Source organism: Parasteatoda tepidariorum, chromosome 4, assembly GCF_043381705.1.
Source record: "Parasteatoda tepidariorum isolate YZ-2023 chromosome 4, CAS_Ptep_4.0, whole genome shotgun sequence".
Classification (NCBI taxonomy): domain Eukaryota; kingdom Metazoa; phylum Arthropoda; class Arachnida; order Araneae; family Theridiidae; genus Parasteatoda; species Parasteatoda tepidariorum.
In genome coordinates this window covers 58,011,969-58,027,419 of record NC_092207.1, presented here as the reverse complement: position 1 = coordinate 58,027,419, position 15,451 = coordinate 58,011,969, and the positions used below count along the sequence as shown (strand labels likewise).

At 28.8% G+C, this 15,451-nt stretch overlaps 1 protein-coding gene across 1 annotated transcript; it reads right to left on the bottom strand.

The window, feature by feature from the left end:
* Positions 1–1,066: 1,066 nt before the first annotated feature.
* On the bottom strand, positions 1,067–10,636 carry LOC107442346 (uncharacterized). Its single transcript, XM_016055896.4, has 7 exons — positions 10,491–10,636; positions 8,885–9,025; positions 7,819–7,880; positions 5,431–5,538; positions 3,982–4,023; positions 2,547–2,570; positions 1,067–1,299 (listed from the first exon to the last, which is right to left on the bottom strand). The coding sequence occupies exons 2-7, from the start codon at positions 8,970–8,972 to the stop codon at positions 1,246–1,248; spliced, it is 378 nt and encodes a 125-aa protein (XP_015911382.1). The 5' UTR covers positions 8,973–9,025; positions 10,491–10,636; the 3' UTR covers positions 1,067–1,245.
* Positions 10,637–15,451: the final 4,815 nt, after the last annotated feature.

Genomic DNA, 15,451 nt, shown 5'->3' with positions numbered 1-15,451 from the left:
AGGTCTAACTTAATAACTTAAAGAATGCTCCATCTGAAAGGTTTCATAACGATTTACAGAGATTATCAATTTACAATAAATGCAAAGTGCTTCGTATTCCTTTCTTTTAATATATTCTTTTAAAATTTATGAAAATTGCAATCGCAGTTTATAGTTAATTCGGATAATTAATAAGAGTGCAATAAAAAGCTCTCAAATCTGCAGTGATGAAACTCGAAAGGTGTTTTAATCATTACATGTTAACCCGTTTTTTTTTTACTCTAGCAATCAAACAGGCTTTGTTTTCTGACCAGCTTTGCTCAGTTGTGAATCGTTAAAATGCTGATTTTTCTCCAGTTTTGCTCAGATTTTCCTAATAGTTGGAAACCCCTGATATTTCGACTTTTTTTTTTACTTCATTGCTGGTGAGAATTAAAAAACAGATATATTATTAGTGGTGATTATGTGGAGTGTCATGGATAAGGTTTATGCTATATCCACAAAAATAAATTTATGATTAACTAAGAATCTTATTTAAAACTTTCTACCTGTCCGTATTAAAGCACCAAAGCACAGGACTAAGGAAAAATATTTTGTTTTTACACAAGTACTTAATCTTACCTAATTCAAATCTGGGGAACTCAAATTCGAACTTTTTCGCGAAGTTTGTAAAGTGTGTATAGGCATATAACGTATGTAGCGTATACATATCAATACACCTGTTTCTTACTTTGAAAACAACACTTAAGACAAAAACCATATGAACTTCACCTATCGCATTATAAACTGAAATATATGATCACCTTTTTCCTATCACTCCTTACGTAGCAGAGATGCTGAGCCAGTTAGTATTCACTATTGGGAATTAGAAATATCCTCGTTAGGAACATATTTTTAACTTACATAAAAGCCGTGGCTTGCAGAGAGAAACCTATTGTTGATTTGAAATCAGCATGGCAAAATTATCTAAGATGCATTCAACATTGTTTTCAAGTGTTATTATTATTTTAATTTTTTAAAATTTAACGCGAATTTATCAAGTAATAAACTCAGTTGTTAAAAAAGTGCTCTTTATAAAAATTGAAAATTCATATTTCATTATTTTTTATTTCGCTAAATTCAACTATATCACTAAAATTATAATGTATATAATTTCAATTTTTAATAATAACATTTTATGTACAACAATTTAACAACAGCATAACAATAGTATAAACATACTATTGAATTATAGAATCTCGGTAATATTCTTCAGATGTTGAACACTTAAATTGCAATATCTTCTAAACCATACTTTTTCGTTATTCCTTCAAAACATTTCTGAAAATATAAAGAAGGTATTTAAATATCTGAGGTATATAACATGCTATTAAGGACTATGCATAATTCAGAAACATAAACAATCTCTCAAGTCCAATCCCTTTATATATGCTTTTAGAAAATAGAGTAAAAAAATTACAAATCAGTATTTAAGCTAAGAGAAATTTCATCAAAATTTGATTAATCAGTAACATTTATCATTTATTTGAGATAAATATGTTTTCTTTTTGAGTCCCATTTTGTAAAAGATTCTAAAAAACTATCTTAAGGGAGACGACAACGCAACATCCTGTATAAATCAGTCAATTCATTTATTGAAAGATGAATAAAGCTTCTTCTTTTAAGATTTTTTTCAGAATTTTTCGTGTTATACAATTAAAAGTCTCTTGTTTTGTCTGAATATTTCGTTAGAATTAGAACCAAACATTCGTTTCGTTTAGTGTAAGAACTATTATTATATCTCTTTCCATCCTTCTTTCGATAAATACTTTTTCATATATTTAATTTCATCTCTTAAAATGATGTTCAGACGCAATAATTCCAACAATTTCCGTCATATTTACTTACATTTTTTATAGCAAATATGTAACATCTGAGGTTTTAACAGCATTTAAGATTTATTTATTTGCGCTTGTAGTTTTTGATAATTTATTAAATACTATTGCTTATCGAAAAAGTAACCTTAAGACCTGAGTTTTTCTTAAATTAATTTTTCCAAAGTTTTTCAAATGAAAAAATATTATGTCCAACAAAACTACATTACAACTATAAAGCTGCTAGAATTATAGGCAATTAAAATAAAAATTGAACCAGATTTTGAACATGAAAAATATTAATTTGAATACGTAATATATTTCTAATACTACGTTTCTACTTGCAGTAAGTCTTATATTTTTAAATTAAATTTTCACTGGTGATAAGTAGTATATTTCTGATAAGATGTATCTACTCGTTAAGTCATTTATTTCGAAAATGATGTTTTTACTTTTAATAAGCTGTATATTTCTAAATTAATGTTTTTACTAGTAATAATTCTTTTATTTCCAATACGGCGTTTGTATATTTTTGATATACATAATTTTCGATTTATGTATTTGAGAAAAGCTCTTCGAATGAGCATAATTTTTAATTATGAAAAAATAAAATTTTGAATTTTTGAGTAAATTTTGCATTGGTTTCTTTATTTTTGGTTCCCTTATTTTCATCATATTTTAGAACATTATTACAACACAGTTATAAATACTTACAGTTGATGCTTCATCAAACACTACCTGAAAAGTAAAACACATATAAGTGTTTTAGTAAGCAAACAGTTTCTGCAATATTTTCCAATTGTTTACAAGAATAATTTTTTAAAAAAAGAAGAAAAGAGGACAACTTATATTATGTGAGATAAGTAGGCTTTGTTTCGAATTCTAATAACTTTGCATTTTTCAAACGGAATTTCTATAAACAAATGCAGGATTCATTTTAATTAAACGGAATCATATAAAGTTAGAAATAAAATTTGCTAGTTCTCTCCACTTATCTTTCGGAGTTTTATATAAAATTTGCTAAACTTTGAAAAAATTTTTAATTTGAAACAAATAAATTCAATACCATAGTTAAAGAACATTTTTTTATTTGAGCTATTGAAAACCTCTAATTTTATTTAGGGTAACAACCTTTTTGAAGAAAGATACGAAAATTTTAATTATTTCATAAATAAATTATGTTTAAACTGTTTTTTATAAAAACATTTTTATGAATATTTTCTGTAAAACCTAAATATTTTATATAAATTTTTAAATTTTAATTGTTTTTAAATTTTTACATCAAAATAATTAATTTCTTGCTTTTTCTACTATTCGTCAAGAGGCTTGAAAACTTTCATTGAAACAAATGCACCATACGAAAAGTTGAAGCTTTATTTTATTTTCGGTAGTATTAAAAAAATTTTATAATTAATTTTACATTTTATTTTAATTTAATTTTACTTATTAATTAATAATATTAATTAATAAATTAAATAATAATATTATTAATTAATAATAATATTATAATTAATAATAATATTATTAATTAATAATATTAATGCTACTAATCAATTATTATTAATTAATTTATTTTGTAATTATTTTTTTTCTAAGTATCTTTAATATACGTATATAGAACGAACTGGAAGGAGTGGAGAAAAATGACATAGTAAAAAGTTAAAAATGACTCGATGCTTTATTTAAATCATTTTTTTCCTTCACCAAATCATCTTTAAAATTTAGAAATGAAAATTCAGCTCAACTTTCATTTTTTCTTCTTTTTGTATAAACTTTATATAGAATTTACAGCTTTATATTGCATTAAAAATATTTATTTTAAAACTCTAATAATTTTTAATGTAGTCTAATAAGCTTACAATTTATACTTAGTAAAATAATTAAGGAAAATGATCGAATAACTATTTTCTATCATAATACATGAGACATTAACATGTAGATGTGCTAATTTAAATTATGTTGTGTTCCTGAAATTTGTGTTCCTACCTCACTTAGTCAATATAAAGTTAAATGGAAACCTTACAAAAATATTTTTACTTTTATTTTCTGTTTACCAAAAATATTTTTGTATATCTGCGCAATTTAAGCTATTTTTCGTGCATTTTTACTCAATTTAATTAAAATTCAGAGATAAAAAGCAGCTACTTACATCTTTCATAGATTCAGCATTTTCAGACATGCAATCACTTATCTGAAATAAAACATATTTAGTATGAATATATATTCAATAGGATTTTTTTTTCTTATTGGCTCACAAAAATGCATTAACATCATCGCATATTTGTCTGAGCAAATAAATCAGATGGAATTAAATATGGCAATTAATTCCCTTTCAACACATTCTTGTAAGGTTTAACATTGTTTTTGAAAGCTCTTTTGGCAAGAAAAATAAATAAGTCACCTATTAAGTGCCCTATACTTGAAGCAAAGCTATAATTTTAAACCATATTTACAATCTTGATCCCGCAATGGACTGATCGTAAGGACAAGGTTCCCAGTAGAACACCGAAGTCAAGCATCACTGATTACGGTCAGTAGGCGGGTGGATGACCACTTTCATTAGCCTGCGTAGGGACCGAAGGTGCGTGATATCTGTCCTCGTTAAACTGTTCTACCGTAAAGTGCACGACTTCGGGCGCAGATCGTCGGGCTACCGAAGCGAAGCATTCCTCCCCTCTGTAGAGGATCAAAATTGTGATGGCATATCCTCGAATCATCCTCACGGATGTTTCCCAGACCGTCGCCAATAGCCCATTGTGCAGCTCTAGTGTGACGTAAATAAAGTATCTACCTACCTACCTAAATAAAATAGAGGTTATCAAAATGAACATTTTTGCGTCATGTCAAACATAGCTAAAATGTCGCCAAAATGTTCCAAACTGTCATCTGTAGCCCATTGTGCAGTGTGACGTAAATAAAATTACCTACAATATACCATCTTGTCGTAAAGAGTTATTAGAGATTTAAAACAGGGAAATAACATAAATAATATAAAAGTAATAATTTTTTTTCTAAAAAATTGGCGATAATTCGGCGATAATTTTCCATCTGGATTAAAATTGTCAAAATCACCTCCTTATTCTCAAGATTTATAAGGCCAGATAACGCGGCGCAGGAGAAAATTTTAAAATATTACAAAATTAGACAACAAATTCCGTTCATTTTCACAAAATTGTGGTTTTTCATCCATATTGACGCTTTGCTCTGTTTTCAGAATAAGCTGCGAGATCGCTATCTAAACTTGGCCAAACAGTCAGGAGTAACTATTACAGCCTCACAGCAGTTATGAAAGTGGCATATTATTTGCAACAAAAAAAAGCATTATTTTTTTAAGATGATGGAGTCTTCGTAAGATAGCCTTGACAGTTTTACTCACTGAAGTTTTGAGATTTTGATTCGTTATTTTAAGAAGAAAAAAAAAACTTATAACTGTAAACATAAAATACTAAATTAATTTATGCAAAATTTACTAAGTCTTATATTAATGAATAAATATTTTCAATTGTTATCAATTTTGTAATTTCAAATAAAATGTATTTAAAGAAACACTGTGTTATTACTCTTCAAAAAATTAAATAAATTAAAATAAGCTAATTACCTTTTGAAAAATAGTTCTGTCTTTGCAGGCTGCAACTAAGAAAGGATAAGCTTTGGTATCCACACCTGGAAGAACCTTAGTTTGGCATTTAGTAAGAGCTTCCTTTACCTAAATTGACAAAATATCCATTGAACATAAGTTAGAGATCACTTAAACAGCAAATATTGATGAGTTTAAAATCTGAGAAAAGATCATATACGAAGAAAAGCAACTTAAATATAAATTTTTCCATATCTTATCATTTCGTATAACAATCGGTAGATATCGCATAATCGACTTTCTTTTAAGAATCTAAAACGCTATAAAAACAATTGAATATAAGATTCATGCTTTAATTTACTATAAGAAATTAAAATTTTAAAACTTAATGCGTATAAAAAACAAAAAAGGAAAGAAGAAAAACTTAATTTCAAGAATTTTTCAAAGAATTTTTTCCAATTCTTTGCTGCATTTTTTATTTTTTTCATTTGCAATTTTAATTTAAATTTATGAAGTATATTAAATAGTTTACATCAAGTAACCAGTAAGGTTAAATATTAATAAGACAAATTAAGCTATTTTATAAGTAGCTTCTGGAATACATCAAAGAACTTCAATGTTCTCATTTTCAATGTTTTTCAATGTTCAATTTTCTTAATTTTCAATGTTTACATTCGTTTATAGATAAAAGTATCTTGAATAATTAAAAAAATTAGTTAGTTCCTGATTTTTTTAAAAAAAAATCATGATATAATCTAATAAGCTTATAACCTGAAACTAAATTAGTGTAACTTAAACTGTTATTTACTATTACATACTGTTTGCACTTTAATTTTAATATGACGGTAAAATAGCAGGCAGCAGTCTGTCCATCAATTAATCGTAAAGTTTATGATAAAGAACGTTTTTTACCTTTGCAGTTTTGAACAACTAGTATGGTTAAAAGTACCATGAATACAAAACAATGCGATTTTTTAACCATTTACAAATAGCATGGTTTCAAAAATCCTTTAAAACTAGCATAGTTTCAGAACTGTAAAAAATAAATGGACATTGGAGTTAGGTGATGGGCATTGGATTTGGCTTGTGGTTGAATTGTGTTTTATCAAATGAACCGTAGAATGTGGTTTTAATACATTATCTGGTTGTTTCACCCATCGTATGGCATAAGACTTCTTGTGCTAAGCAGTTTTATGGTGCTTTCATGAATGTATTTAAGAGTATCGAATTACAGTTGTACAAAGTCACAAGTTATGGAGTGCACGACACTGGAAACTCTTCATGTGTTGGAGGGAATGAAAGAAATATTGTGGTGTCTACACTGGGAATCGAACCCCCCACTCTTTCGATTATGTGATTGACAGATAAGCCCTATCAGCAATTAAATGTACTCAGCTAAAGGAACTAAGTGGCTTCATTATGTGGACTTATTTGGTGCAATAAAATTTTGGTTGTTTAACCATATCACTTTATTTATGGTTATTTGACTAAATAAATGTAGTAAACTGTTGGAATATGTTTAAATAACAATTAAATATAGAGTTATTTAACAATTTTCTTCCGAGAAATTTCTAACAGTACACAGTTTTTTCCGCAATTTAAATATAATACTTCTGGTATTTTAACTGAAGTAAAGTATGATTTTCTACTGCAATGAAAGTCTAAAGATAAATATTTTTATTCAATTTTAAATTTTAATCAGCTTAGTCTTCTTTCGTATCTACCCCATCTGCATCCGATAACATCCAGTTCTTGGCTGAGGTTTTCAAGATGGGTGCCCTAAATATTTTAAGATTTTTTTTTCGGCAACTGAGTTTTACTCCTTTTCCTTTGGGGGTACCATATTGTTTAACTAAATATATCTTTTCAGAAACTCGATTATCATCTAATTATATTAAGTTTTTTGTACGTTTGTCGTTCAGTACTACAATAAATGTCCCGTTCATTAATTTATAAATTTCCAAGTGATTTGGTTCCTTTAGCCCAGTAGTTACGGCATTTTATCCCTCCAAATATGCTTTTTAAAATTCCCCTTTAAAATACAAGAGTCTCTTTTTCCTTCCAAGGCAGTGCCAACTGCCAACGTAGCGAAAATTTCATATTGATAAATTAAGAATTATGGCATTTTTATTGCAATGTTGTCAAATTAGCAATAGTGACGTTATTGTGAAGATTTGGCAGTATATCATTTGGCATTATATCATATTTTATCTGTGGGCAAAATTATTTTCTAATTTTCTTTTCTTTTAGCAAATTTTAAAATTAACTACATTTTATATTTTTACTCGCAAAATTAGGAAAAACGTTATATTAGATAGAATGTAAATTTCTGAAATTTATCTACAAAGATGGAAAACTTAAAACTGTTAGATTGAAAGGATTTTAAGGTATATATTCAAATATACTTACGGCTGGAGGATCAAGTTTTGCACATTTGTCAAGATCATTGCCTAAGGACTGAGTAACATTTTCTGCAAAACATGTTTAATATAATGAAATGATTATATGCATAAAAATAATGTTCAAATAACTTTCGAAAGCTTCAAACTTTAAATAGGTATAACTTCCTAGGGGAATAATTAAATATCATGATAGAGTTCTGATGATTAATTGCATGTCTACTTTATTTTCTAAAGCTGTAAATGTTCAATCAAAATAAATATTTTGGCTACTAATGAGAAGTGGATAATATAGAAATTTGATGTTATTTGATTTGTAATAAATTTAAATTATTAAAAATCATGAGGTTCAAGTATTTCCAAACTTATGAAATACGAAGTTATTAAGCCCTACTTGCTTCTGTAAATTAAAATTAAATTAATAAGATAAATTGTCATCTTAAGCGGTTTAATTAATTCCTTACTTAGGAAAATAGAAGTATAAAGTTGTGCAAAATAACAATACATCTTCCTGAGTACTGTTTTTATTTATTCATATTTTTTCTTTGCGAAGGAAGAATTTTTTCCTTAATATTTACCTTCGCGTTTGTGGTCTAGAATGAAAGTTAAAGTAAAGAAAGAACGAAAGATGAATCAATCCTGTCCAAGGTAATAAAGGGATCAGAATAAACAAAGAACAATTTGTTTAAGAGTAAATCCTAAAGCAGGTACTTAAAAAATCCATTTAATTTCAATCCAACAAATAGAGGACAATAGGCATGGCGATTAAGAAACACCTTGTTTTATTTATACGGCATCTTTTATATTTCTTTTTTTTATACGGCATCTAATTGTATTATCCGTATTAAATGATTTACACTCTTTGGTAGTAGTTGACTTCAACTTTATTTAATCTCGTTTTTTTTTTTAAATTTATACTTTTACAATTGTTAACAACCATCGTATACGGCCTCAGTTAATAAGAAAAATTTATAATTTTCGCTTGTGATTTCACTAAAATAAGCATGACTGAATTTTAGAATTAAATTAAACAAATTATTAAACTGAAAAAAAAATATCAAGAAAATCTACATTACTACAAAGGGAGTCCATTTCTCCTCCTGGTGCTTCAGCTGCAAAAGCAGCCAGGAAACAGGCAGTCAAAACACTCCAAAATACAAACATAATGTCGATAATAGCAAAAAAATCTCAAAAAATATGATGTTGGAATGCTGGAGCTAAATTAGGAGTGAACAAAAATTTTATCAGAAAATAAACAAAATATTAACAGAAAAAGTGTGTTTTGCACACATATTGGCAATGTTATATAGCAGATAATACTTTTTAAAGCTCAATTGGTCACAATTGGAAAAATATTGTTTTTACAGGAATCAATACTGTATAACACATTATTGAACTTAAGTTTTTACGAGCAAACACAAAACACAATGACACTAAATTACCAGCACAAAATTTCATGTAACTAAATCATTAATAAAAATGAAAATATAATTTTGCTGCTTTAAAAAGATACACAAAAGTAATGTAATGTTTTCATAAAAATTGAAAATAATAAATTTCACAAGTTTGTAACTTATATAACCATTTTAGGTGCAATCCATTATATAAAACTTGTATAATTGAAATTTATCATAAAATGCATAATTTTTCGACAAATTCATTATTCATGTTTTGATAACCTTGAATCGAATTAATAAATTTCATACTTAATCTACAATTAACCCAGTTAAGATTGAATATTATGATTTTTACGGGGTGTTAGATTGATTTTAGAAAAATTATTGAAAATAATTGTTTGAACCTTAAGATGTTGTAAGGAAATTCCTCTCCCCCTCAACGATATCATTTGAATGTAACGCTAAGAAATTTCACTTTATATTAATTCCAATGACTTTGAAAAAATCATTTTTATTATTAGTTTTGCCAAAAAACACGAATATTTCTAACGAAATTATTTTTGTTGAGAATAATTCAAAGAATATTTAAAGAAAAGGTTATCTGTGCAATAAAAATTAATTATGTCCATTAGTTACACCCTTAACTAGATACTCAAATATTATTCTAGAAAATCTTGTCACTGAGCCACATAGTCATAAACTTTAAAAGTGCCTGCATAGCGTAAATAATAAAAATTATCGCATTTGAGACTACAAGATTCAAAAAAAAGTAGTGACCTTGATTTTTTCTAACGAATTTAAAGATAAAGACAGCAAAAACGCTAGTTTCAATTTGTTTTACACAGTAGGATAATAATAAATAAATAGATATGAGATTTACCATGAGTATTTGAGATAACATTAAAATCAAACAATTTAGTTATACTGTTTAGTTTTAAAAAGTAAATTAATTAATTTTTTCTCATTTCTGCTCATCATAATACATTATTTAAAAATCTAAAATACATTATCTTCATGTTTAGGCAAACATTTTAAAATAAAAACATTCATTTTGTAATTTAAATGATAAGCATACTAATTCACTTTTTTTAAATTAAAATATTGCTAAAATCAAAAAATTCATAAGTTGAATCGTTTTAACTGATGAGCAGCATTTGTTATTAAATGTATTTTATCGAGACACCCCTGTTAATAGTTTAAATTACAATTTACTCTTTTATTATTCAACTAGTGAATTTGATTGAATTAAATGAAAATATTATTTTAGGATACTTATTAAACATACCTGCTAACTAAAAATGTATGTTGTTTGATTCTGTGTGGTAGAAAAATTAGAAAAATTGCATTACTTTTAAACACTAGCATTTATTTGACAGATTTTTTTTTAATGTCAAAACATTACACGGAAATTCATTTATCAATTGTGATACATGTAAAGTGGAAAAAAAGAAAGAAAGAAAGAACAAAAAAAAAGAGAAACTGTCCAAAAGAAAGAACTTTTTGAAACAGTTTGACTTTAGTCTTCTGAATAATTGTTGGTTTTGAAACTAGAAAAGAAGAATTGTGAGAAATTTGTTGTTTCACACTTGTAAAACATGACATTAAAGTGACATTGGAAATTTACTTTTATTTTATTTGCGTCGTTATTGACACATTTTAAAAGAAATTATGAAATAAGTTGAGTCAAAGTAGACAAAATGTGTTTTACAAAGACCTTATTGTCAGATTTTAACGGGACAACAAAGAACTTATTTCAATTGATCTTGTGTTTCAGTTCATGCATACACTATAAAAATTACGCTAAAAAATAGTGGCATCCTGAGTGCCGCTTCCATAAAATCCATTTTTCTATGTTTATTACAGTAAATATTACTTCTATAAAGCATTAAAGTAAATATTACTTCTATAAAAATTATGGTACATCAGATTTTTTGTACCATAAAATTTTAACTGCAAATTTGAATTTTATGCTAAAAGGAACCGGCACTCAGTGTAACTATACTTTTCACCGTAATTAGATCTAAAACATTCTACAGTGCACAGTTATCTAACTAACAAGTCAGTCATAAATACGAAACCAATCTTATAAAAGTAATTTGTTCTATATTTTTAGAGAAAAAAAATCTGCATATTTTGCTTAGCAACTATATCATCCTAAGACTCAACACTTGTCTGCTTTTCTACACTAAAAAAAAGAATTCCGAGTCAAATTACTGTAACTTGAATATGTAGATTGTATGAATTTCGGCACTTTGGGTTCACCATCCGTAACATCCATTTTTGTTGTAAAAATGCAGTTTATGGACAGTAAAAAATGCGGTTTGTGAGACTTTTTGCTTCAAAACATGTTCCGTTAAAAAAATGTATTGGCAAAATGGTACTTTTTACTAAAATTTGATCCGAAGTTTTTACTGTATACATGATGACTATTCCGATTGATGCATTTTTGTAAATAACGTGACTTCTTATCTATCATACCAGTTTCCCGCTATGTTCTTCAAAAAGCACAAAATCCCATATTTCACCTCACATCAGAGTATGAACGTGGGCAAATCAAATACGAAGAAGAATGTTGAGCAAGAGTGTATTTATGATAATCCTCATTTAAATATTGCTCTCTTACAATAGTTACAATAGAATGCCATCACTCCCTCAACATATAGTCCATTCTTGGCACTCAGTGATTTGGCATGTTCCCCATATTTTTTAGAATGGTGATTCAAATTTTGACGAAGTGAGGTATAAGGTTCAAGGAAATAGAGGAGAATTTTTGTGAGATTAATATGGTAAAACTGCCTCAGCGTGTCCAAATTACTAGCTTGAGTTCTGAATTGCGTTTCACAGAACATCACAGCTTTTATTGCGGTTCGAGAAGGCTTCAAGTCAACTTTCAATGTTTCTGCTCTGACTGAATTGGCGAAAGATGTAATTTAATGCTTTATCGAGCCTATCTCGAGGGAAAATAGAGTATCAAGAAAATGAGAACTGCTTCAGCGTTTACAAAATGCATTCTTTGTTATTATTTCTTAAAATCAAACAAATATTTAACTTCTGAAATTATGAATATATCATCAAAAAAAACAAAAGATTTTTGTGCTTTTTTCCAAAATAATAACAGACTTTCCATAGTTCTGAGATTAACGTCCTTAGATTTTTATGAGTTTGAAATATTTAAATATTTAAAATCAAATAAAAAAGATTCTTGTTCGTTTTCAAAACCTACTTTAAAAATGTACTAAAGTTCTGAAATTGAAAAATTTGATATAAATAAATTATGCTTTATAATAATTCAGAAGCTTAAAAGAAAATAATTTAAGAATACGTGTTTAAACTGTTTTTAATGAAAAAGAATTATGCATTTTATCGAGGCACATTTCCAACGAGAATTTTAGGCGTCTAAAAACTTACATTTGAACTATATTTGATCTCATTAACAGAGCAAAACACAGTGATTAAAACTCAACTACAATAAGCATGTTTTAATTCCATAAAATCCTGTTATTTGGATTATTGAAATAATTTTAATAAAGTTCATTTTTTGCCATCATTTTCTGAATAATTATTTTCTTGATGTTAGAAAATATAACGGATATGAATTAATGTTTATTATTCTGGCTGGGTGGCGCAGTTGGTTTGTCGTCGGCCTTCTGAGCCCAAGTCTACGGGTTCGATCCCCGTTCCATACACCGGATTTTCGGGATGCAGAAAATCTTCAGCGGCCATGTCGTGTGATTATGCGGCATGTAAAAGATCCCTGGAGTGCCTTATTTTCTCTTGGCAATTCCGGCAAAATTAAATTCCTAGGGCACTTTAGCATCCAAATAGAGTCTAGGTGCTGCCATCTAGTGTGACAGAAACTAGACGTCCAAATTAGCATGGCCAACGGTATCTCACCCATTGTGGTGGTCCTAAAAAAGAGTGGATACCACTTCTGGAGAACGCACTAGGTCTGCTCATCGTCAAGACTAATTGTGCAGCTCATTGGAAATAAAAAATATATATATATTCTGGTTTATGTTGGACAGATTTGCAAATACTATATATACACTGATTGGCAATTTCTAAGGAACAGTTACATGGTTCGGAATAATTAATAATAGACATTGATAGAAGGAATGAAAATAAAAACACACTTAGTGGAGACGACGTGCATTTATTGTAATGCAAAATGGTACAAATATTGTCACATCGAAAAATAAGAAAATTAAATATAAAAAGCATGCTATTTAGACGATTTACAGACTGCCACGAAAACTGAGTTTTCTGGGCAGAATGAAACAGGTATGAGTATCTCAAAAAGATGTAGGATTACCTAGGACACAAATGCATGTTTTGCATCTGTTATTTATGCTGTCCACTAAGCTATCGGGGTGTTCTTGGTGGGTATTGTCCCATTCCTACGCTGTTATCAGCTCTTAAACAGTTCGGAGAGGGTATGTTCTTAGTGAAAGACGCCTGTGAAGGGCATCCCAGATAGGCTCTAGAAGACTCAGTTGTGGGGTGTAGGCGGGCTCTTACATAAGGACCACACTTTTACTTTCTAGAGTATCCGAAACCTCAGCGCTCTTGTGTGGCCGTTTATAAACAGAAATACTGAATCTACCACACCCCTAAAAACACGAAAATGATCCAAGAATGGTCGTAATCTTTCTCGGCGATGGCATGGTTGAAGAGAGAGGCATCAAACAGACTTCCGTGCATAAAAACCAACTTGATTTAATCTCCGTGAGTTTGTTCTTGCAGAAACCTGTGTACCTGGCTTCAAGATCTGCAGCTAACCTACTAGAAGTGATATTTTTATTTATTTTTGACACTAAGAATACACATGGATCTGCTTGAGGTATGGTGGGCACGACAGCCAGCGTGCTTTTGCAAAGTATTTTCTGCTTCAGCTGCCTTTTTTAATTTACCCTCTTATTACTGCTGCCACAGTGGTGACACTTTAATCGGCTTCCAGTCGTCCAACTGCTCCTCCACGATCCGTAGCACTCAAATGACCTCTTGCTGATATATTGCACTTAATTCTTTCACTATCATCTTGAATTTCCCAGAAATAAGTTCAACAACCTACGGCGCTATATTGGTTAAACACCTAAGAACATAAGTCTTTGACTGAATGAAAAGCTTGTACAAACTGCTCCTTATACATATAACGGGTACTGATCTACCACGCCGTCTGCGCTTGATATTACGGTTTTTAGTGGACTATCGAGAACGCTACTTTGCAAAAATCAGTTATTCCTTAGAAATTGACAAAAGGTACAGTAATCATTGGTCAATGAGTAATTATATGACCCTGCTTTATTCTCTGGTGATTCGTAAAACTTCAATGTAAATAATAATATATTGCAAAAATTAAAGGAATTTTAAATTAAATACAAGGAAAAAATAAAATTGAATTCTAATATTTTTTTTTGTGAACACTTTTATTTCGTTACATTGTATAACGCCCTAAAATTTCTAAACTATTTTTAGTTTTGAAAAACTGTAAACATTGCTCAACTTCGAAATATCTGCTGGGTTTACACTAATTAATATAACTTATCTAACTCCATAAATCAAGTTAGTGAGAAAAACACAATTGAGCCAAATTGAGTACAAAATTGAGCCAGCATAATTAAATCATTTCTTACTTTATCAGAATACAGACTATTAGAACATTTAAATTAACCATCTATGCTTTAAAAACATTTGCGAAAATTGATTCCATCGAAATTCAGTTTAATAAACGGCCGAAAATGTAACACACTGTTAACATTTTCATTCTGAAATTACGGTAAAATAACCGCCAGCAGTTTGTCCTTCCGATTCATCATAAAATTCATAGCTAGGAATATTTTTTACCTTTACGGCTTTGAAACCGTTTACAACTGGTACGTTTAAGAAACCATGTGTATATAACTATGTAGTTTTGTAACCATTTACGACAAGTATATTTTCTGAACCATAAAACTGATAATCAAACAGTCATTGCAGCTCTGTGGGTCTTGCACCATTTATGAGTGCGTGAATGATAGTTTCGTTTTCTTATAGTTCAGGGACACCGATTGAAGAGTGCAGGGCACTGGAAACTCTTCATGTATTGGAGGAATAAAAGAAATTTCGTAGGGTCATGAGATTGATCGATTTAGCCCTCTAAATTACAGTATGTCCCCAGTTGCATGAATCAAAATAGCCTTATATGGTTGGCCTATTAACTGTATCAGAGCAAAACAGTGAATAAACGTTTTTCCTCACTCTTTAACA